General features: G+C 41.2%; 1 protein-coding gene across 1 annotated transcript in view; it reads right to left on the bottom strand.

Annotated features, from left to right (window-relative positions):
- Positions 1 to 24,973, bottom strand: part of ITPK1 (inositol-tetrakisphosphate 1-kinase) — a 194,465-nt gene that overhangs the window by 62,846 nt on the left and 106,646 nt on the right. Inside the window, exon 4 of the mRNA XM_067547056.1 lies at positions 12,210 to 12,327. Coding sequence (XP_067403157.1) covers positions 12,210 to 12,327 — 118 coding nt within the window. The remainder of the gene's footprint in view (positions 1 to 12,209; positions 12,328 to 24,973) is intronic.

Genomic DNA, 24,973 nt, shown 5'->3' with positions numbered 1-24,973 from the left:
GCATATAGACAAATACGATTTGTTGGGGAAGAGTCAACTTGGTTTTTGTAAAGGGAAATCATACCTCATCAATCTACTAGAATTCTTTGAGGGGGATCAACAAGTATGTGGACAAGGGTGATCTAGTGGAAAAGCCTTTGAGAAATTCCCTCATCAAATGCTCTTAAACAAAGTAAGCAGTCATGGAATAAGAGCGAAAATCCTCTCCTGGATCAGTAACTGGTTAAAAGATAGGAAACAAAAAGTGCGCCCACTTCTTGAATACTGCGTGAATATCTGGTCGCCCCATCTCAAAACGGATATATTGGAATTGGAAAAGGTACAGAAAAGGGCAACTAAAATGATTAGGAGTATGGAACAGCTTCCATGTGTGGAGAGATTAATAAGACTGGGACTTTTCAGCTTGGAAAAGAGATGACTAAAGGGGGATATGATAGAGGTCTATAAAATCATGACTGGTGTAGAGAAAGTTAAAAAATGTTATTTACTCCTTCTTATACCACAAAAACTAGGGGTCACCAAATGAAATTAATAGGCAGCAGATTTAAAAACAAACAAACAAACAAAGGAAAGTATTTCTTCACACAATGCACAGTAAACCTGTGGAACACCTTGCCATAGGATGTTGTGAAGTCCAAGACTATAACGGGGTTCAGAAAAGAACTAGATAAGTTCATGGAGGATAGATCTATCAATGGCTATTAGCCAGAATGGGCAGGGATGCAAAATTATGCTCTGAAGTGTCCCTAGCCTCTCTTTGCCAGAAGTTGGAAATGGGTGACTGGGGATAGATCACTTGATGATTAATTGTTCTGTTCATTCCCTCTGAAGCACCTGGCATTGGTCACTGTCAGAAGACAGGATACCAGGCTAGATGGATCATTGATCTGGCCTCTCATGTTCTTAATCTAACAATTTGCTAGAAAATGCATGGCTAAACTCAAGCCCACTATAACAAAGTCTCCATGTGAGCTTTACCCCAAAAACTCAAATGAGGCTCAAAAGGGCAGGGCAGGCAACAAGTAAACAGAGGCTGTCTATAAATCTGTACTTCCTGCAAGACTGCCTTGAATTAGAATTATCTAATTAACACCTAGAACTCGTGGTAGAATTATTTACCTTAAGTACAGATATATGGAGAGTTCATTTGACTAGGCCTAAATTTTAAGCGTAGACCAGGTCAACATAGCTACAGCACTCAGGTATGAAAAATCCCTGGCTGAGTCAATGCTATAGGGTTATCCAGGCATTGCTCTAGTGCCGTACTTATGTAGTTATAGTTAGGGCTTAAATTCTCAGAGTATTTCCCCAGCACCCTGGGGCTTGGGCTTTTAGCCTCCTGGGGTATGCCAAGGCTCCTGTGGGTTTGAAAACATTTACCAGCACTCCACTCCAGATGGCTCCGGCTGAATGTAAGCCTTCGCTTTAGTCTCCATAATGCAGACATAGCCATAAGATTTAAATATCTTAGTGGAAGTGTCCTTCCTGGTCTGCTTTCACCTCCTTGCCAAAAATCAGCTGCTTTTCCTAGTATGTTCAATACCCTGATCTGCATAAAAGGAAACCAAAAGGCCCTTCCCTCAGAGTAACAATTGTGTCAGCAAAGTGCATCAGTTGACAGGACAGACGTCTCATATTTCTCCTAGAAAACCAACATTAAACTCAAGTTATTTCAGCATGGCAGCAATTATGTCCTAGCGTGCCCTTGCTAGCAGCCCTAAATCAGCAATTAGTATTGGTCTCATCCTGCTTCTCCATCTAACATATTATACAAATTATTTACAGATTTAGTCTCAATCTGCAGTTACCTAACATATGCCATGGGGTGAGACACTCATTGCTTCAGAAAAGCACACTTCAGCCTCCTCACTCTCACACATGCTGCAGTCACACCTCTGATGGCAGTGTAGATATCCCGAGTGGTGCTGAAAAAGGCCTTACATCTTCAAAACCTGGAGGAGTTAAGATATCCCAGGCCTCATCATTAATGTGGGGCCCCAGCCTACCACTAAAGGCAGCCCAGCGTACTGTCACATGGTCACAGTGATGCTGACATTTTGTCACAATGTAGGATGGATTTCATTGCTAGTTGTTGGTTGGCAGTAAGAGCACCAGCTGGAACAAATGCCCAGATGGCATCCTCAAGCTGCATATGAAAGGAGCTGGAATAGCAGCATTCCCTTCTGCAGGAATGCTGCTGTGCTGTGTCTAAAGTTAACCATGCTCAGTAACAACTGACTTCTCAGCTCTACCCCTTGTCCCAGGATACTCAAGAGAAGCTTGCAGCTGTCAAAGCAGAGCTGCCGAAAAAAGCAACAGTCCTCACCGTGGACCAGACTTGCAGAGCATCCACTTGTGTGGGGCATGTAAAATATCATCTGTTTTTTCATCCTCATCATGTTAATGAGGGAGAACAGATTTTGTAGTGAGGCTAGCAAATTTTCATCATGATGCTGCCAGGTTGGTAGAGAGGAAATTAAAGGGAGAGTTTAAAAAGTCACTCCAATGACCAGAAGCTTCAAATAACGCCCTGTCTAAAAAAACGAAGTAGCATGACCTGGTTTTGAGCCTCTAACAGAGCTAAAACTAAAACAAACTCAAGCTCACTCAAGAACGTTAACAATCATAGGACCCTGTCCCACATTATTAATACCTGTCCAAAGTGCCACAGTCCTGGCCCTGCACAAAGCCTTGCTTTCTTGTATATATTTCATGTTTTATTCATATCTTTATCCCCAAGTAAGGCTGTTAAAAAGAAAAAATAGTTATGAACACAATCAAACAGGTGCATTATGGAAGAGAGAAAAATAGCTTTCAGGTTTTCTAGCTTTGATGCTGTAGATTGTATTTGGCATTTGCCTTGAACTTACATGTTGCAAATAAGAAGAGTAGCAACATTAAAAATAAATCCCACGTCAGCCCTAGATTCCTGGGCATACTTCAACAAGTAATATTCTGGCTACCTAAATCTTCCTTCCAGCTTTAAGCATTATTATTTTATGGGAAGCGTGGTGAGAACACAGGAATCATACCAAATGAAACCGGCAGTCTATCTAGCCCAGTATTCTTCCTTCAATAGCGCAGCCAGCACCAAATACGCAGGAGGTAGGTGCCTCTCACTCCCCCTTGCTCCTTGGTATAATTAATAGCCTCTTTGAGGGACTTTTCAGATGCTTTTTTGGAAGTCCAAATAAATTGCCAACTGGTTCACCTCTATCCACTTATTTATCTATTTTAAATATATGTGCAAAAATGTCTAGTAGATTAGAAAAGGCTGGAAACCAACAGAACAATGTGACTGAACAGTGACGCTTAGCATGTCTTGTTAGTTTTAAAATAAATAATCTCCCAACTTGTGGATGTGGTAAACGTGGTCATGTATGCGAACGAACAATGCTTCACACAAGTTTTGCACCTCCTTCCTCCCAATCCATACACCCTGAAACGTGCTCAAAGGAAGTACATTTTGCACATTCAGTACTGCCGCTCTTAATTCTTCGTGCAGCATCTTGTTGCTTTCATTTAGCTAAACCACATCCTGCATGGGCTACGCTATGTTTCCATCACACAAATACAGTGGGCTGACTTGAGCTGTGAGTGCAGAGAACAGCAATCTCTACACAGCTGTGGGTGTGTGAGCATGCACATGTACATACAATTTATCTATTTTCATATAAAGCAGTCAACCTTTCAAAAAAAATCAGTATTTCTGTTACTGCTACAAAGGGTATCTGAGGCACTGCAGTTCTCCCTTACCCTGAGAATAGGCAACAACTGAAATATCTCAAATAATGTCAAATTACGACATTTCATTGGTGACGTCTGTTTAGGGATATTAGACTGTCTAGATTTTATCAAAAAGGATCTTGCTGAGACAAAGGAAACCAAGCCAGACCAGGAAGGATGAACAAATCATTGATCTTCATGACGGTTTCATTCAGTCACCCATTTGTAAGCCATAGAAGCCTTGATGAGTGTCTGACCCATCATCTGTGAAACTGCCCCTCGCCGATCCTTTTTCAGCAGTAGCCTATAAAACAAAGTAGTTCCGCCAATTTTGAAGAGGCCTATGCGCGAGACTGATGTATTGATGGTCTTGAATAGCATCCAGCCTCTCCATTTTCCTGACAAGGTCACTGAGTTGGTGGTGGATGTTCCAGCAGCACATGCCCTCTTCCAATATTCCAGATGCTTTACAACCAGGTTTCAAACCAGGACACAACCCTACCGGACAACCATCTTAAGCCCTGAAGAGACAACAAGCCTATATGAGTTGCTGTTATACTCAGAGCTCTCTGTGACCTTCAGCACTTTTGAGCACAAAGAACAAAGAACACACTTATATGATACTTGGAGTTAATGTTGCAACACTGCCCTGCAGAGTGGATTGATTTAAATCAATGGTATGAATCATGCTTTAAATAAGCGAGCAGGAAATCTTGATTTAAATCACTGATTTAAATCTTGTTCCGCATTTGTACCTTTACTTTGCTAAAGAAAGGTTAATTTTCACTGGCTGGTAACCATTAAAACATGTTAATTTGCAACTAAATATAGCCCTTACTAAATCTGGTACTTCTTTTCATTAAGCAGGAGGATGGGTACATTACATCTATGCACACTTGTTTAAGCAATTATATAGCTTAGCTTATTTATTCAGATTCTTACTTTTTAAATTTTTTATTCTGTTAGAAAAATGGTGAATGAAGCGTTGCTTAAATGAAAATTAAAATTAAATAAAAAGTGCATAAAACAGCATTTTAATCAGCTAAATACAATAACTTTAACTGTACTGGATACAAAAGAAAAAGAAGTTTATCAAAACATGCCTTCCATGTTACATTCAGTGTTATAACTTTCTTTAAAACTTACCAGCAAACACGCACTGCTTAATATTATTTGTCAATGATTTTGATAGATTATATAAATTTAGGCCTTAAAACAGGATGTCAATTTCAAATTTAATTTGAAATAGGTTTATCTTTAAAAAATAAATCTGTATTTAAGTAAAAAAAAATCCAATTTTTAATTAAAAAAAATAATCCATTTTTATCCACCTTGCTGCCCTGGGTCCACTCGCTCCTCTCAAACACGCAAGCTGTCTTCCTCATCTAGACCTTATTATGCAGGGTCCCATGAGGCTCAATACTCCCCCTCTCCATCCTTTTTATCTATTCGAGACCTCTTGGACAACTCATGACATGTAATGGTCTCCAGTGCCACCAAAATGCAAACAGCACTCAACCATAGCTCCCTCCAATGACACCTCTTCCACCATCACCAAGATGTTGCAATGTCCACTGATCAAAAGGAGATGGTACACACTCAGTCCAGACAAAATGGAAACAAACTTCAGGGAATTCACAAAAACTTCTAACTTACGTGACCACAAATCAAAGTGGGTCAAAGTCTTAAGGACATGCTGCACTCCTCACTAGTCTTGGACACAGACGGCTACATTTTTATCTAGCCAGAGACTTCACACTTTCATCTCAGACAAAGACACACTGATACCTGGCGTATTTTCTCCCCGAGGCCAAATTACTCACCTTGCAGCAATGGACTGCCCCTTAAGCAACACAAATGACACAATCATACCACACTGGCATGCCACAAATTCTACTGGCTCTCTACTGGTTTCTAATAGAAATTCAAAGTCCTGGTGAATCTCAAAGGCCCTTAACAAGTTAAAGCCTCGCTAAGTCAGAGACTGCCTCATCACCCTGACCCACCGAAACAGCTGCACTCAAGAATGGATAGAGAACTCATTAGAGCTCATCAAAATGTTCCAAATTTCAAGTTTTCGATGAAACTTCTCATTGAAATTTTGACCAGATGTTTGTTTTCTTCGCCTCCCAACCCCCAATGTCCTCTTCTCATGTTTCAATTACTTCTAGAACCCAGGCCTTTGGAGCAGACCATTCTCATTAGCTGGATACCAGCTGTGGAAATTCTTGCCAGAAGAGATCAGACTTGAGCGCAAGAATGACTTTTGCTCAGACATAAGCAGTCCCACCTTTTCAATAAAATCTTCTCCAAGTAACAACTCCCTGATCCCCATCCCTTCTCTGAACTCCACAAACTTGAAACCATAGAGAGAATTATCCTTTTGATGACGATTTCTTTTTCTTTTTATAAATCTGTGCCAAGCACTTAGCACCAAGGAGATACATGTCATAGAAACGTGCCATACAACAGGAAAACTCAAGACTGTGATTGTCTATGCTACTGATGTCTTTAGATTAAAATCTAGGTGGATAAACTCTGGCCTGGATGGATTTGAATCAAATAAGACCACTTTCTTTCACTCCACTCAAACCAGGAACAATTGACAGAAGTTACTGCTTAAATTTTCATCATCTTATTCATGTTTTCAGTTTTTTCTTGATGGATACAGACCCTTTGAAATGATACATATATATGTAAAATAAATGTTTCCAGCACTACTATATGATAAATGGATGAAGAGCCCTAACTTGGTTTCTTTATAGATACCGCCAAATGAAGGAAGTGGAGAGTGGGGAAAAATTTCCACACATTTGGCTTGCAAGGCAGACAGAGTAAAAAGAAAACCTCAGTGCATCCAAAAGCAACATCTAAACCTTACTGTTTATTCTCAGAGCTCAGTCACCATCAGTACTGCTGGGAGAGAGGATCAGGATTGCTTGATGGTTCACCGAGTTCTAGTCTGAGAACTTTAGAAACCAAAATTATAGAAGGCCTCCAGATCTTTACTGTGTTTGGACTGTACTATATTGCCAGCTTCAACAGCACCAGCAGCATCATGCTGACAAACCCCAGTACAGCAAAACAGCTGAACCCTACTCTTGTCTGAGAGCTACTTGTGGTTTTGTGAGAGCAACTGTGACATTAGAAGCCTGTTCCTTTACATGTCACTACCCAAAATGCTCTTCCATTCATAGCTGGCAACTGGAGTCAAAGAAAGCTCTGGCAGGAGTATGCTAATCTTTTCTCTGTCTAAGAATTCTGAGACTTAGAAAACGCCTGGAAGTAAAGATTTTTGTTATAACCATAAGTAAAATAATTTTTGTAACTGACTTTGGGGTCCCTGCACCTCAGGCCCCACAGGAATTTGGAGCATCCTGCAGATGACACACTTTAGCAAAATGAAGTGACAGGAGAAAGGTGGAGTGCATATCACTTTTGTGGTACCACCTTTCTTTTCCTCACTACCTGCTAGTGAGTTGTGTTACTGCCTTAAGAAGCTGCCAGCTCTCAGCTGCAGATCTAGGACAAAGCTGGCAGCTGCTGGGAATATACAATAAATAGACAAAAAAGACAATGGTAAGTAAAAGCCACTTGGGCCAGCTCAGGGGGCCAGAGACACTTTGTCACATGCACTTGGCAGAAACAGCGAGTGGACTCAGTGACTGAGCCTTTCATATTCTAACTTAGAACATAGTGTCCAAAAGCACAAAGAAAAATAGAACAGGTAATAAAATGGACAACATTTTTAATGGTAGGTGCATCTAAATCCATATTGTGATGGAATGCACATCTGTAGTCAGGTTTGCAACCCAAACATTGCCCAAGACAAACTAAAAGTGAAATTGACTAGAGACAAAGGTGAAACTGACTAGTTCATTTCCATTGTCCTAACTAAGCAAAATGAAGAATATAAACAGCATAAATAGATATTGGCATATTTTTGTCCTTTTTAAAATTCCTTCCATTTTAGTAACCTACAGAATTACTGGAACGTAGCTAAGGACTTTTTTCCAAATATGATTTTTAGGCTTTAAAAGGAGCATCCCTCAAAAAGAAAACTAAAATGTAATGAAGATATTCTGATTCTTATGTCTAACCACAAGAGCAGCAAATCACAACATATATTTGTTAATAAAAAAGAAAGTTAAGAGGTTATGGTTAAGTCTTGAAAGTCTGGCGCTGTGAAGGTCAGATCCTCTCAATATGCCTCCATGAATCTAAAGGTATTTTTCATTAGGTCAACAACTGAAAGAGCAGACAGCTTCAGACATAGCTTAGATCTCACACAGCCCTGCTGAAAATGCATTTTTTATTAAAACATGCTGCTAGTTTTCCCAAACACTGCTATCATGGGGAGAAACTCCCATCAAGCTCGTATTTGCACTGAGAAGTAATAAGTAAAAAACACAGCAGTGCAAAACCAGCAGAACTTTTCAGCTATTTACTTCACAGTGATCTGCTAGCTACACAAGGCACATGTGGGGAACGCAAACTTTTCTTTTTAAAGGACTTTGAAAGAAGTAGAAATGAGGGTTTCAAAATGAGTCAGTCACTCAGTGTTTGCACTGTGAAAACAAAAAGGGAACAGGAAAGAGCTCAGCCGCTAACCTATTTCTAATAAAAAACCATCTCAGAGCGATAATCAGAATTATTAGAAATGTTTCCTACTTCTGAAACACTTCTTGTTAAACTAGAATCAGATCAATCTCTATACTTCATCCAGCAGATTAATTATCTGCTAGTATATCAAATAAAACAGGAATTTCAGGGTCTCAACAAGGAAGGATGTTCCAGTAGTTAGAATATTAGCCTGCGACTTGGGAGACCCGGTTCAATTCCCTACTCTGCCACAGGCCTCCTGTGTGACCTTAAGCAAGATACTTCATCTCTTTGTGGCTCAATTCCCCATCTAAAAATGGGGATAGCAGTACTTACAACACATCTGTGAGGTAAGGGAGAATAAACACATTAAAGATTGTGGAGCGCTAATCTGCTATAATAATGAAGGTCAAAAAAGGACCTTACATCTATTGAAATCTTTTCAACCAGGACCCACGAGTTAATTCTAAATCAAACAAACATTTTAACTTGAAAAATCTTTTGCTAGAAACAGGCCAAGTGACTGGTGATTTTGAGTGCCCAACTTGAGATACTTTTAAAGAGACCTGATTTTCAGCAAGTGCTGGGCACCCATCCCCTGAAAAAAATTAGGCCCCTTTAAGGTGTCTCAAGTTGAGCACCCAAAAATCACATCATTTTTGAAATCTGACCATAGGTTGATTGCAGAGCAAAGTGACACAGCAACATAAGCTACTTTTACAAAACCATATAATACATCAAGAATGTATTTACTGAGCCAGGCACTGGCAGCAGCATAGCTAAAGAGGGTGTATTTGGGAACAAACAAAGCACAACATGTTCATCTTATGTTAGACATACATCAGAATGGTGAGGGACAAAATATGTGGTGAGAAAAAATAAACCCAAAACAAGAATAAAGCCCTTTAACCGAATTGGCATAATTTGTCAGTTATAAGAACCCCTAAACGTCTGGAGAGCTGAAATAAAATGCAAACTGAAGGGGCAAACACTAAATTTCACTTTTAGTTACATGAAAAGGAGCACAGCAATTCAGACATGAAAGGAATTATTATATATTTAAAACACTGATTTTAGTACTAGTACATAGATTCTATAGCTAGTGAGCTTCCATAAAAACAATGACCTCTACTTTCATGGATGTTCAACTCTTTACATTTCTTTTTACATTCACGTCTGAGGACGCGATGCCCCAATGCTGTGTGTACCGCCCATCATGCTGCTACCTTGGAATACAACCGGACATCTCTAACTGTGGCATTGCCTAGGGGCAACTCAATAATAACAGGACAGTCTTCTTGCAAATGAATTCCATTTTGAAGAACCCAAATGCAGAAGATGTAACTGTTAAAATGTCCATGTTATTTACAGGTGGATCACGGTTTGCCTTAATCTTTCTAAACCATTAGCACATGCTATAGCACAACAGACAACAGAAGAGAATAGTGAAGGAACAGCAGATTAGACAACCTGATTAAGAGGAGGAAAAAAAGCGTCTCAGATACAGACCTAGTTCTAGTGATACACATATTTGTGGCTCCCTGACTCAATTATTGCAAGTTATTACATCTAGAAATAAAGCTACATGCCCTAAAAATGCTCCTCTTGGGACATAATGCAGCAGCACATCTGCTTAGCAAAGGCCACTATGACCATATCACCCAGTGCTCAGCTCTCAGTGCTGGGTCCCCGCTGAACAGAGAGTCCAGGCAAAGATCCCAATCATGATATTCAATGCCATCCATGAGATAAGCTGTAAATAGCTAAGAGACGGTCAGGGACATTGACCACATGTGACAGCTACACTCCACTGGAATGATCAAACTGTCAACCAGGGCCGATCAAATATTTTAAAAATTCAACAATTTCAATGAAAATTTTCTTCAAAATTTCAAATTTTAACTGAAAAATTGGCCAATGTTTGTGAACAATGGATCCCATTTTTCTACCATATCTGCTGTTCATTCCCACAAGAGATAAAAATATTACATCTCCCCACTTTCAGAACAAAATAAAATATTTCTTCAGTGTAGCTTTTCCTCAACACACACACACACACACACACACACACACACACACACGAGACCATTATTCTTATTTCTATTTTTAAATGCTTGGGATGCTTTTAGAGACCATGCTTATGAAGGTCAGACAAACTGTATGGATATAAATTCAAAATCATAAAAATACAAAAGATAGCAATGGGGTAAGTATCTGACTTGCAAACTGGGACAGCAATAGAACTACACAAACATTAACCATTCAAATGTCACATTGGAACACAGTTTACAGAAGCAGCACCATAAACAACTGGCTCTTGGAACAGCTACTTTTACAGCACTTAAAAGGAGAGGCTACTCTTGACTTAATCCTAACACACAAGAGTTGGCTCAAGAGCAAACTGTAGCTGAGTCACTAAACAATAGTGCCTTTTGTCACAACTGTGCACCTGCACAAGGGCCCAGTGCAGTTCAGCCCTTACCATGGCCCATCTAGATCCTAGTGTTAGAGTCATTTTGCTGACCATGACCTAAGTGAGTGCACTTTCCTGGGCTCCTAAAGAAGAAAACATTTCTCAATTACACAATGCAGTCTGACTCATGCATAGGCTTTGCTGTAGTTCTGCATCCCTTTGAGCTTTCATGGACTGATGGCTAGAAGGCTTCTCTCTTTTATATAATGGAGCCCAGAGAAGTTTGAAATCCTTTGAAAAGCTTGTATCAAAGTCTAACTTTTCTGCTTTTATATAGTGTGACAGGCCCAGACCTGATGGCTACAGGAGAGTAGTCTATTTGCAAACCAGGAAGTAGGTAGCGCCCGCCCACTGCTAAAGGCCTCTCCCCCAGCCTAAGGGGAGGAGCCACTGAGCCTGGAACGCAACTGAGTGCTTGGGACAACTAATGAAAAAAACAGGAAGGGACGTGAAGGTCACAGGTTTAAACGAAGGGAGCCAGAAGGGGACACCGAGCAGAGAGCCCCAGACAGCGCCCACTGCTCCTGGAAGGGGTCAAGGGAGCCAGCGGATGCCGCCTAGAAGAACTCTGCCCGGATACGCGAGTGAACAAGGGAACGGAAGTAGGTCCCACTGAAGTTCAACATTATCTGTGGAAGGACTGTGCTAAAAGCTAGCACTGCAACACTAAATGTTGGGAAAGAGCTTTTTTTTAAAATACGTGAAAGCACATTAGAAAAGGTTAAGATAGTAAAATCCTTGGAAGCAGCATGGAAGTTACCTTAATTACATCAGGTTAGAATGACAAAAAATGGAAGCAGAAAGGTATTATTCAAGAGGGTATCGGTGCCAAATATGGAAATGCAGCCCAACGGACATCAATAAAAAGGCGTAAACTGCAGCATGTAACTAACCAACACTACAAATACATGTGTTCCTGTATTTTCTTCCATCTCTAGCAATTCAGTAAGTGTGCCACTCAATACCAACACTCCTCAAATCAGTTTGCTCCATTCACGGTTTAGCTTCTTTTAGTTCTTTTCCAAAATATTTTCCCTTTAATAAACCCTTCCTAAATGCAGACTTTAGGATTCCCATGACAAGCAGTTAGAGTTTGTACATTAATTTCAGTTTACCAGTGTACATGAAAAGACAGCACATTTTCCTGAAGACATCTGCTGCTGCTCAGAGTAATAGATACGCTCCCCATCAAACACACCTTGTTTAAATTAGACCAAAACCCTATTTTTATGCTTTCAAAAACAAAAGCTTAGATTCTGGAGTACAATTCTGCTATGAAGGAATGTGTCTGCAGCCCCTGCCCATCACTAACCCTCACATACCTAACTCCAGGAACCAGCTGTTCCTTCTGCTACAAACCCACAATGCAAGAAGCATTCTTCTCTGAAATGAAAAGTCTCTGGCCTACCTTGCATGTAGGCTTCTATTCGCCGAATAAGCTCATAAGACTTGGATCGGTCCAGCAGCGTCCGGATAGCAGGAAGGGGGTCCAGGATGATGGTTTCAGGGTGAGCATCGATATACTCCTACAGAACAAACATGGAGCAAAGGCTATGGTTAGATCTGTTGGACAGCATAAAAAAAGCACAAAAGCACAGGGAAATAAATAGGAGAGGAAAGTTAAGCACCCAAACAATCTCCAGCTACTCCTCCGGATGAGGCTGGCAGACATCATAAGTATAATTGCAGGGCATATCTAGACTTTCTGGTCAGTGACATTGTAAATGGGAATCCTGCTGAATACAACTGTCATGCCAGACAGCGTATAAGACAACGACATCCAACTGTGGACTCATCAGCAATGCAACCTGTTCAGAGCAGAGCCAGTGGCAAAGATCCGCAATAGCAGCAGAGAGCAGTCATGGCAGGAACCATTAGGAGAGAGAGGACACAACACTACTGGGGTTGGCCTTGTAATGACACTGAATGAGCTTAAACAGCATGTGGGCATCAGTACACTCCGTAGTGCAGGTCAGAACTACATCAGAGTTCTTTTACATTAGTATTATTGTCCCCTCACTGCACTGACTGCCACGCAAGGAGCTAGACAACAAGGACTGGAGAAAAAAAAGAGTTGGAAGGAGCCGGAATATTGTTATTTCATTGAGCCACGATGGAGTTTTCAAAACAACAGCCCTAAGCAGCAACCTTACCAAGTCCCTAAGCAAATGCTCTCCTGCCTACTACCCGCAAGAACACAGCAACTCCCTCAATGAGCCTCATCTTGAGGTAGGCCTACCCAGCAAAAAGATGACCCGCAGCAGCTGGGTCTCAGAGCCCAGGCTCCAGCCCAAGCCCCTACACTGCTAGTTTTAGCCCAGCAGCGTGAGCCTGAGTCAGTTGACTTAAGCTCTGAGACTCCCTGCCATGGGTTGTGTTTGTTTTTTGTAGTGAAAAACTCAGAGCACCACATCTCCATTCCAGACATCATGACTGATACCTCTTTACCATGAGGGAGATTTTATATATATATACATACACACACACACCCCACTAGCTCTTGCAAATGTCTACTGTGATCTGAGATGTTCAAGGTCTGTCTTTCATGCCCACATATGTACATACATGTACACCTTTGCATGCATACAAGAGGCCATGCACCCACCCACACTGGTCCCAAAAGTCAAAATGATTAATCAAAGTGTCTCTATCTCACCCCATTCAGAGTTGTACAAGTAATTCCAAGGCTAAAATCTGTCCATTTTTTAATGAGATTTCCTAATCAGCCTTTGTGAAACTCCATTTACATGGATGCATGGTAAATGTTTCCATTAATAACTGGCTTTATTAAGTAATTTAAGGAAACATGATATTCTTCAAAGGAAAAAAAAAACACATACATACATACATACCCCAAATTATGCTCAGGAGTATCAAAAGGGAGCACTGGGTAACACACTTCACTGGCTATTGAACTACCGCAAAAGGAATGGAGACATCTGATCCCAACACGTGACTTTACTCCCAATTCTAAGTAGGTGAGAGTGGGTATTTGTACAACACCAACAAGTCTTTGCTTGCTGCTGAATGAATGCATTTAATTCACTGCTTGCTGCAGAGGGATTATTATTTAAGAGGAGCCAGTGCAGGTTTAGCGGCCCAGTCACATTGCTCGGATCACGCAAATGGATTTCCTTCACAACCCCTTAGCACATGCTATATGACACCACACACTGCTTACATATTTAATGCATCTCTTAGAAGTACCATACAAATTGCTCTAAGTCTAACATGTGCATTACACTGTACAATACTTTACCACCACTTGGAAAAAGAAAAGAGCTGAGCTATCTTCATAGCAAATCGCAATCATTCTAATTTAGTCAGCTGCCATGTGTGTTACCCTTGCAAATGCTGTCCCTGGCTACAAAGTTCCTCTCTGCTTCCCCAAAGGCAAGTTTTGTTCCATGCCTTTGTTTTGAGTCAACAGGCATAAAACGTGTAAAGGGGCATTTTTAAATGATCTCCCAACCACAGTAATCTCAGACTCTCTACCTGAGACCCAGGTCCTTCCTAAAATAATGCCCTAAACACTGGACCATCCTTCCTCTCTAAGATGTCTGTTGGCTGCCTGTATGTGCTTTTATGTTCACACACAAGCATATGGATTTATTTGAAAAATTGTGAGAAACACTTTAAGGCAACTCAAACCATTTTACCTTTGTAAAACCAAACCAAACCAAACCAAAAACAACTTTTCTTCTCTGCTGAATTCCAGAGCAGCACTGACCAAGAGGGGGAGAGAGTGCAATTCTTGAATTTAACTAATAATTTCCCATATGGTACCATGTCAAATGCTTTACTGAAGTCCAAAATAATTTTTTTTTTAGACAAGAAAACTTAATCTGTTATCTTATCAAATGCCATTGAAATTATCTACCCTTGGTAAATCCATGTTGCATTTTATCTCATTTTCTGTCTACCTCCATGTCTAACCATTCTTTCCTTCAACATTTTTTTTAAAGTCTTACATATTTTTAAGGTCAGACTAACGCATCTGAAGTTGCCAGGGTCATTTTTTCCCTCCACTTTCTTAAATATAGGTACTTCATTAGCTATTCTCCAGTCACACAATGCCACCTCAGATTTGATAGATTTATTAAAAATCCTTGCTGCCAGACTTGAGATTCCATGTGCCAGTTCTTTCAATATTCTGGGATGGAGATTATTCTGTTCTCCCCACATTTTCTGTCTTGAGTACATTAAACCTGAGTTTTGCTTCCACCTCAAATGTAGTAATTTCTATTTCTATACACTCATTCTCAGTAGACACCCTGACTTTGCCCCCATGTTGTACATTATCATCCGTTTTGAAAATTAAGGCCAACGATTCATTTATTTTTTGAGCCACACCTACATTATCCTTAATCTCTACCCCATCCTTGCAGCATAGCAGCTCCATTTCTTCTCTTGTTCTCTTTTGATTTATATGGCTAAAGAACCTTTTGATATTTGTTTTAATTTTCTTTGCAAGGTCTAACTGAGCTTGACTTTTGGCAATTCTCACTTTATCCCTGCACTTTCAAACCTCCAAGACATCGCTTTCTTTGCTGATCAATCCCTTTTTCCATTCCTCATAGGCTCTCTGCTTACTCCTAATATCCTTTTTGAGGTGTTTATTCATCCAGTTAGGCCTGGAGCCCTTTCCTACAAGTTTTTTCCCTTGGATGCAAATTTCAGATAGTTTTTGTACTTTTGACTTAAAGAAATTCCAAAACTCCTACACATTTAAATCCCTGAGCTCTTCAATTCAGGTAACATCACTAACTAGTTCCCTTCATTTCTCAGTCTGCCCATTTGAACTTTAAAGCCTTAGTTACTGATTTGTTTTTGATTATCCTTCCATTTAATTTAAACTAAATCAGCTCATGATCACTCACAATCCAAGGTTATTTTCCATAACCAGCTCTTCTATAATGTTCTCACGACTTGCCAAAACCAAGTCTAAAATAGTATCACCTCTTGTTCTCAACTCAGCATTTGTTCTCCAATATATATCTGAGAATTTAAAGTCTCCTATAATGACAGTTCCTGGAAGTATTTATCTCCCTAAAACTACTACACAAATCTCCGTCCATATCCAAATCTGACCCTGGAGATCTATAACAAACCCCTCACACTACTCCAATAGAACCTGTGTTACAATCCTTTCCCAAAGTGCCTTTGACCCAAACTGTTTCTGTTTGATACATGGTATCACTTCAGGTTTCTTTAGTCCACTTTATCATTGGATGTGCAATGCTACCCCACTACCTTGACTTCTATTTCTATCTTCCTGAACAGACCATGTGTCAAACTCTGCTGTCATCAACCCCTTCCACACCCATTTCCCTTTCCTACTGCCCTTTCACCATATTTTGCCAGCATTCTGCTGTGTACTCCTCATTTCTGGAGCTTAATCTTAGTCCCATTATTGGGAAAATTCCCACTGACTTCACTGCTCAGGCTGCAGTCCAAGCTCTGGGACCCTCCTACCTTTCAGGGTCCTAGAGCCAGGCTCCAGGCAGCCCAAGCCCAAACGTCTACACTGCAATTAAACAACCCCGCAGCCCAAACCTGACTCAGCTGACCCTGGTGAATCACAGATGTCTAACTGCAGTGTAGACGTACCCTCAGACTGTAAACTCCACAGTGCAGAGACCTTGTTATTTTTCTGACACCCTGAAAAGCACCATGCACACTCCTGTAGCACTATGTAAATAATATTCTCTAGCCTAAGCAGCAGTGTCTCTCTTACAACTCTGTATCCGGTATTGCAACTCCGGAGTGAGTACATATAAGAAAAGCAAAGACATACCAGTCAGCTTCCGATACTAGCAAGAGCGAACGTATTGTGGCAAATGCACCTATGCATGCTGGTTTTCCCTTGACAACACCACGAGGCTCAAAGACAATTAATTTCCTATCAAAATCAGTGGAGTTAGATTTTAAAATAAAGTCAGAATGCAAGCTAGATAAAAGGGGTCTGTCCAAAAAGGTTCCTCTACCCCCAACCACCTCATCTAACGTGCTCTAGAGATTTGAGAAGCAGCTGTCCAGATTGGCAGAGCTGAGGCATCAGAAAGAACCTCGAATGGGGTAGAATTTGAATTGAACATCAGGACTCTGGGCCAGTAAGACATTTTAAAGCAATTTTTACTTCAACAGCAAAAAGCTTGTCCCAAATGCAACCATCCTCAGGATTATGTTTTCTAAAGGAGACTGCGAAGCCTAACACAGTGGTCTGGTCTGCAATTAACTTTCATAAGCCCAAAGGGAACTGCTAGAAAAGTTTCACAGGAGCTTTTACGAGATTATTAAAAAAAACATACCAGACCATGTGTGTCACTAGGGCCAATATACTGAAGCTGCAATTGTTTGTAATCTGGTTTGAATTTTAAAACCTTAGTTACTGAGACTCAATCCTGAAGACAATGGGAGTTTAAGTACGAACTTCAGGATTAGGCCTAATAAATTTGTTTAGCGAAAATGAGTTTAACTCCAGCAACCTCACAATTTAAACCTAACATTTTACCTACTGGTCAAAAAGCACCTCAAAAAAGTACAGCAGAATCTACCATCTCTATTTACTTCTTTATTTGGAACATTTTATTGCCCTCCTTCTCCTCCTATCAAAGCTCAGCTAGTTGGCATCTTCAGAAGAATTCAACAATACCTTCCAGCGATGTTTTTTTCTCTCCGTCCAGCTGCGGCACCATAGGAGGCTCTCAGACACATGAAAGCACAGAGCTCTGATCACAGATTACAAGGGGGAACGGGTTGGAATGTTCATTTAACTAAGGGGTTGTCTACACACCCAGTTAGACTGTTGCAAACTAGGGTGTCAATCTATCCTATGCTAGCTTGCTGCGGTCTAACTGTCCCTGCTGATTCATGTTAATAATTCCTTAAGGTGCTTTGAGCAAGTCTCATCAAAGTGCTCTAACGAACTATTAGCGCGAATCAGCAGGGTGCATATGGACAGTTAGTGTCTACACGACAAAGACAAGTCAACCTAAGTTAATTACTGCGGTGGCTGATGTTCCCACTACTCCTTGGGTCAGTGGCTCCTGTCCTCACCAGGAGCACTGCCACCAACCAAAGAGGGGCAGTGTGTGGAGCTGAAAGCCTGATCTCTCATCTCCGCTGGCAACTCCCTGCCAGGAGCCCAGCTGTCCCCCCACACTTCCCTGTTCCCCACCAGGAGCTTGGGGAAACCAGCCAGGGCATCTCATCCCGGGAGACCAGGGTCCAGCTGCCCCAGCTTCTTGTCCTCTGCAGGAGCCAGGCAGCCTTGTCAGTTTCATGGCGGGCTTCTCACCCCACCCCCAGCTGGGAGCTGGTCCAGGGGACTAGGGGGCAGCTGGGCTCTAGCTGCCCAACTTTCTTGTCAATTTCATAGCTCCAGAGGAGTCGAGAAATTGACAAGAATGACAACCACCAGAAAATCAGTGTCTACACTGACACTGCGTTGCCCTAACTACATGGACATAAGCCCTATGCCTCTCGTTGAGGTGGTTTTATTATGTCTGCATAGCAGAGGAGTTTCATTGGTGGGGGGAGCATTTCAGTGTGCACACCTCCACCATTTTGTCGACAAAAGCTGACTTTTGTTGACAAAACTCTGTAGCGTAAATCAGCCTTTAGTCTTCAACAGGCTAATGCTGCATAGGTTCACATCCCAGCTTGCCACAGTCTAACTGCACATGTAGACAAGTTTTTAAATGAATTGATGGTCCTGAGTTTGTGTAAATAAAGTTTAAAAAAAAAAAAGATGTTAATTAATAACAGAATCATCATGGCCATGATTCAAGAAAGCTTCCTTAGTCACAATAGCAATTACACATGTGTTTAAGTCCTATTGAAGTCAACAGGACTTAAGCATGTGCTGAAATTCTTTCGTGAATCAGAGTTTACATGGTTAATATACCCTACACTGGTAAGTGAAGGCACACTGTGACTGCCACAGAAAAGTTAAAAACAAAACAAAACAAAACAAAAAAAACAAAAACAAAAACAGATATTTCCATATATTTACAATAGAAAAAAAATCTTCCTGTATATTCAGATCATGAAATACTTATGAATAGTTATTTAGCAGATGCTGATCTCTTAAGGGTGACCACTGTATATACAGACAGAGGGACAAGTAAAGCAGCATATTCTACCTTCAAGCAAGGGACTGTCCATTAAACAGGTGAAAACATGATGCAATGAAAGTGATACGTCCTTAGAGCCCTGTCCTCGTGCCATGAAATCTGGTTCAACTCCTTATGAAAAAAATACAAATAAATCTGTTCATGACTATCAGGTGAGCAGTGCACGGACTACTAGCAAATATGAGCTCCAAAAAAAGAGACTAGATTGGGAAAAGGGGAAATGAACTATCAAAGACAGATCACAGCTCCAACAAATCAAAAGCTCGGAGTCCAACTAGTCTCCTCAGCTCATCTACATTCATCTCTACAAAATGACCTTGCACTTTCCTTCTCTGTGCTTTACCAAAAGCTTATTGTCAACTGCAGACTCCAGCAATCCAGGGGACAATCTAGAGGAGATTTAGGTTTCCCGACAGTATTTTGAAAGGGCTCTGGCAGTAGGCTGGAATTCAGCCTGACCCAGACAACGTGTATAGTGTTCTCTTTCCAATCTTTGACATAACAAAAGCAAACAAGAAACAGCAAGGTCTTCTGAGCAGATCCTCCTTTGTTTAGATTTCAGGCCTTGCATTTAGTTATGCTCTGTACCAAGCTTACTGCTGGCAGGAGACCAACAAGGAAACTAGAATTCAATGAGACCCACTATTTCCAGTTCCATATCAGAGGACTCTTGATGAAATGCTTATTCAGGTTCACATGTGTGGGTGGGAGAAGGGGAAGAGGCAGATAAGGATTGCTTGACATCCAATCTGAAAAGGTAACAGGGAGAGTATTAGCCACTACAATTTTGTTTTAAAAGATCTGGGTACAGTGAATTGGCATATCCATACCTGTAAATATCAGGTTTTAAATGCTAAGAGATAGCATATGAGCCATTTACTTCATCTGGATAACTTTTTATTTTTATTTTTACAAAATCCCCCTATAGAATACATACATTAACCATGGCAGCAATAATATTTAGCATTTTCCCATTTTCACAAGCTTTATTCTCCATTACACCCCTGTGAAGTATATCAGCATTTTACAAGAGGGGGAATGGATGTAAAGAGAGGCTTAGGAACTTGTCTCACACCATGGAAGGAGTTAACATCAGACCCAGGACTAAAATACAGGTGTTCCTGGCTCTCTATCTTGTGCTCAGACTCTCCTCCTTTGATGTACTTCCTTCACACTAGCACAGACATTTTGTTTTTGCTTTTTAAGGACACATGATCAACCTTAAAATTCTGATTTTTTTTTTTTATTATAAGGAATACCTGAGATAACGAGAAACTGAAAGAGAAAAAAATACTGCTCTGTAGTTTTCTGGTTCACTGTGCATTGAACAGCAATCTTGTGAGTAGTCAGTTTCACTGTTTTCCCCTGAATAGCCAGTCAAGTCCAGATTGGTAAAAGGTATTTAGGTGCCTGCCTAAAGATGCAGTTAAGCACCTAATGAGATTTTCAACAATGTACACTCCTAAATTCTCATTGGATCTGTACTTTTAGGTGCTTAAATACGTTCAAAAATCCAGTGCTCAGTGTCTAATCATGCAAACACATATGCACATGGGACACTCATGCACATATATGTTTGCCAGACTGGGCCTTTAGTTAATTTCACCTGTGTTTATGGGTCTTTCATCCTATGAAGTGAGAGAGAAAATTGAAAAAGTGGTCTGTAAAACCACAGAAGTTGGTAGTTGGACTCAGAAGCAGGTGTAGCATTTTTAGCTCAACTTTTAAAAAAATTACTGAACTACAAATTGGTGGTTTCCATCTAATTTCTCAACAACTCTTTTTCCTGTGCTACACAAAAGCAAAACAGAAGATCACTTTTGCCTTTCCAAGTTTGGCTGTTGAAGTTTTAGGCTACAGGCTGGAGTTTGGGAGTGTGCGAAAGAGTGAGTCAGCTGGTACGTAAAGAAGGGATAAATTTCATCCTGCCCATCCATTAGCAGAGAAAGCCACTGGCATTATCACCAGAAGAAATCCCAAAACTGCCATTCCACTGGAAGCGAGGACTTCTGATGAAAGCAACTGCTCCAGAAGGAACAGAAGTCTGGAAAACACAAAAAATGTTCTAGCTAGGGCCCATGGTCTAGGAATATAGGGAAACAAGGGCACCACTTGCTCCTGGCAAAGTTTGGAGTGAGAGGGTTTGGAAGGAGAAACAGTAGAAACTACAGAAGTAAATGTTATACACTTATAATGCTCACTGATAACAGAAGCCTGTGTGTAGCGAGAGGTGGTGACTAAGCTTTTCACAAGGCTGATATAACAGAATCTGTTGTTAAAAAGCAGCTCCGGAGGACAAATTAACAAGCCTGTTGATCTTCCACCACTTACCTTGAATGTAACAAACTAATATGAAGTTCCAGTGAATAAATTTACCCAAGTCCCTATACAGCCAGGTTAGTGAGTACTTTGTTCTGATCAGAACATAATGAGGTTTCCCTAGTCACAGCCAGACAAGACAAAACAGACATGCTGGCTTGTCAGAGTCATAAACTTTGCTTGGAATGTAGGATCAGGGGTGGCTCTCTCACTAAGAGAATGTGGGGATTTTTTGCTAGTAAAAAACATGCATTGGAGCATCAGTATTTAAATTGGCATAGCTTTCAGAGAGCCTATGTATTCCTAGCCTGACCTTGTGGTGGTGCTTGGTTTCTCTCTGTTGCTCCAGGCTTCCAGCAGTCAGGCAGGGGCCACCAAGGACTATGGAGAATTCTGATTATCCACAGCACAACACTGCCACCACATTAGATTGGTCTCCCCAGCAGACCTGAATTGGTCCTACTCTGCCCAGAAAAAGCTCTAGGGCCTAAAATTGCTCCAAATGTATGGTCTTGGCTCCTTTAACTCCTCTGATGAGACACTAGAGTAGCAGGACAGGAATCCTGGAACCACTCTCTCCCACGAATTACTCAATTGGTAACCCACCAAACCAAAACACAAGGTCTCATAGGTCAGCTGAACAGATTTTAATTCCACTCAGATTTCTGCCCTAAAGATTGACTACAATGTTAATCCGGAGTTATGACTCCCTAGTGATCTCTACCCTCTCAGAATGAAGGGCCTGACACAAAGCCTAGCCATCTTCCTTGCCCAAGATATTCACTTCCACTGATTTCACTAGCCCCTGGATCAGGTCCTTATTTCAGGATGGGCAGAGAACATTAGGTAGTCATCCCTCATTAACATCCTGGATGGCAATTTGCAATTGACATCTGACCATAGTCCTCCTGAGAAACTGCAGTAGAGGCCACACCTGCACAGCACATCTTTATAGACTCAACGAAGCAGGCAGAAGTCCAGTTCTAAACTGATCTAGCAGATGCGGAAACTCAGTAATGTCTGGGTCTGTTTCTTCAGCTACAAGCCCCTCAGAGGAAGGCAAGTTGTCCTCACCATTTTCTGTTGGTTTAAATAGTTATGTTTTAAGAGGCATACCTTGAGGCAGTCAGAAGGAGAGAGAGGAGTTTCCATGTCCATCAGCAGTGCGTCCCCACTGAGCTGGAGCAATTATCATTGGGACCACAGACAGACACACCTAGCATGGTAAACTGAAGGTTGTCTCTTTCCCTTTTCAGAGATAAGGCTGCTAATGATACAAGCTTTTTAAAAACTATAACAAATGTAGACTATCCAATTTTGTCCTCATTAAACCATAAAGGATGCACTGCTCTCCACTTCATAGTATCCAGTTTATTAGACGAGCAGTAACAGTTTCTACCCTGGAAATTATATTCAATAGCAGGACAATTGGCTAGGATATATAAGGATATATAAAGCACTGCAAACGCTGGACTGACTGGTCTGCTCCAGATCCCCAGAGTTTCTTCCCCCAATTTACTGAACAAGAAGGGAATGAAACTAGTTCCCATTTAGTACGAAATAGATAGGAGGTCCCATCACTGTCATCATGTATGCTCAGTCATATACACTCAAATAGCTCAGCTGTGGAGCTCAGCACTGGAGAGATTAAATTTTTTTTAAAAACTGACTCTGTATAAACTGACTCAAGAATTATTACTCACTGAGAAAATACTTCTCTGTCGATTTTCAAAGGCTTGCAATAGATTGAGAAACATTTATCACTCTGAAAAGTTCCAGAGGGGTAGCCATGTTAGTCTGTATACAGCAAAAACAAAGAGTCCTATAGCACCTTAAAGACTAACAAATTTCTGCGGGCATAAGCTTTCGTGGGCTGCAGCCCACTTCCTCAGATGCACTCTGCTTCCCGCCCATGCCCTCCTCCCCCTAAACTCTCCTCTGTGTCTGTGAGGACATGAGAGTTCTTTCTCGAAACAGTCTCTCTGGCAAGCTATTCAGCCCCGGCAACCCTCTCCTCTGCCCTGCCAAGCACTACGTATGTATTTTAATCCAGTGAGCAGAACACAAATGGTGCAATGAGCCACAGTGGGATCCTCCTACATGCAAATGACAAGAGGGTGTATCTAAGTCAGCAACACGCACATTCCAGAGGTTCCTGTGCGTGGTTTATGAAGGGATGGAACGGAAAATCATTCAGAACTTCGCTAAGATGCATTTCCACCCTCTGAATCTCATTCACCAAACCCCCCGCCCACTCCTTTTTTTTAAAAATAGAACCATATCCAGGAAGCAGCACAGTCCAGCAGATACAACACTAGACAAGCAGTCAGGAAACACAAGCTGATCTTAGTTCTGCTAATGATCAGCTGTGTGTCCACAGGCAAGTCACATCACCTCTCTGTGCCTCAGTTTCTTCATCTGAGAAGTGCTTTGAGTTCAGTTAATCAAAAGCATAACAAAGGATGTAGGTATTACTATTGTGGCTTGCCTCTAAAAGCCCATTCCGGTCACTGCTACTACAAACTTATAGTACAGTTATCATCAGAGCTGGGGGACAGAATCAAGTGCAGCCCCTTATAATAAACAATTCCACTTAGCTTTTATATAGATCATCCATGGATCTCAAAGTGTTTTACAAAAGAGCGCCATATCCTTACTCCCATTTTACAGATGGGGAAACCAAGGAATGGGGAGGGAAGCGATTACAGGATTAGAAAACATGTCTTCTAATGATACTCAAGGAGGTCAATTTGTTTAGCTTAACACAGGGAAGGTTAAGGAGTGACTTGATCAGTTTATAGGGTACCTCCATGGGGAAGAGCAATTTGATAACAGATGGTTCTTCAGTTGAACATAAAAGGGTATAATAAGATCCGAGTAGAAGCTAGACAAATTAAGACTAAAAAAAAAAGGGGGGGGGGGGGCAACTTTTACCAGTGGGGGTAATTAAGCACTGGAACACCTCACCAAGGTTGTGGTGGATCCTCCATCACTGAAAATTTGTGTATCAAGATCAGATGTTTTGCTAAAGGACAGGTTCCAATTCAAACTGGAATTAATTCAGGGCAGTCCTATGGCTCGTGTCATACAGCAGGTCAGACTAGATAATCAGATGGTCCCTTCTGGCCCTATGATTTATGAACAGTGACTTGCCCAAGGTCACTCAGCAAAGCAGTGGCCAAGCCAGGAACTGAACCCAGCTATCCAGAGTCTCAGTCCAGTCCCCTATTCACTAGGCCACATAGCCTTGCAGGAGGCAGATATAAACAAAAAGAAGATATATTAGATGATATTTACTTTACTGAATGACCACAAAACAATGAGGGGAAGAGTAGAGCGCAGCGAGTTCCTCTCATGCATTCTTGGATTTTTCACTATTATTTATTTGCGGTTAAATTTAATACTCCTAAAAACGAAGGCTTCAAAGGCAGTAGCTAGAGCCAAACATTTTGCAAGAGACACTGGGCAAGTTTCCACACATAGCTGGGTCAATGCTCCTCAGTCTTGGCCTGCAGTAGCCCTTCTGGAACACTTTCAGAGACTGTTAATCATTGTGAATAGAGCAAACCCGTATGGTAGCTGGGTGAAGTGCACAAATAGACGACTAGGAGACCACCAAAATCATGACCACCAGTGACAAACTAGGATTTAAACTCTAGAGGTGCTAGTCCAGTGCACTAACTGACTGCATCCCCTAGCCTGTTACTCCAGCACG

This window comes from Emydura macquarii, unplaced genomic scaffold (genome assembly GCF_026122565.2).
Source record: "Emydura macquarii macquarii isolate MOO-44397 ecotype Brisbane River unplaced genomic scaffold, CSIRO-AGI_Emac_v2 contig_1229, whole genome shotgun sequence".
Classification (NCBI taxonomy): Eukaryota; Metazoa; Chordata; order Testudines; family Chelidae; genus Emydura; species Emydura macquarii.
Note: the sequence above shows the minus strand (reverse complement) of the source record. Positions and strands in the feature narration are given on the sequence as shown.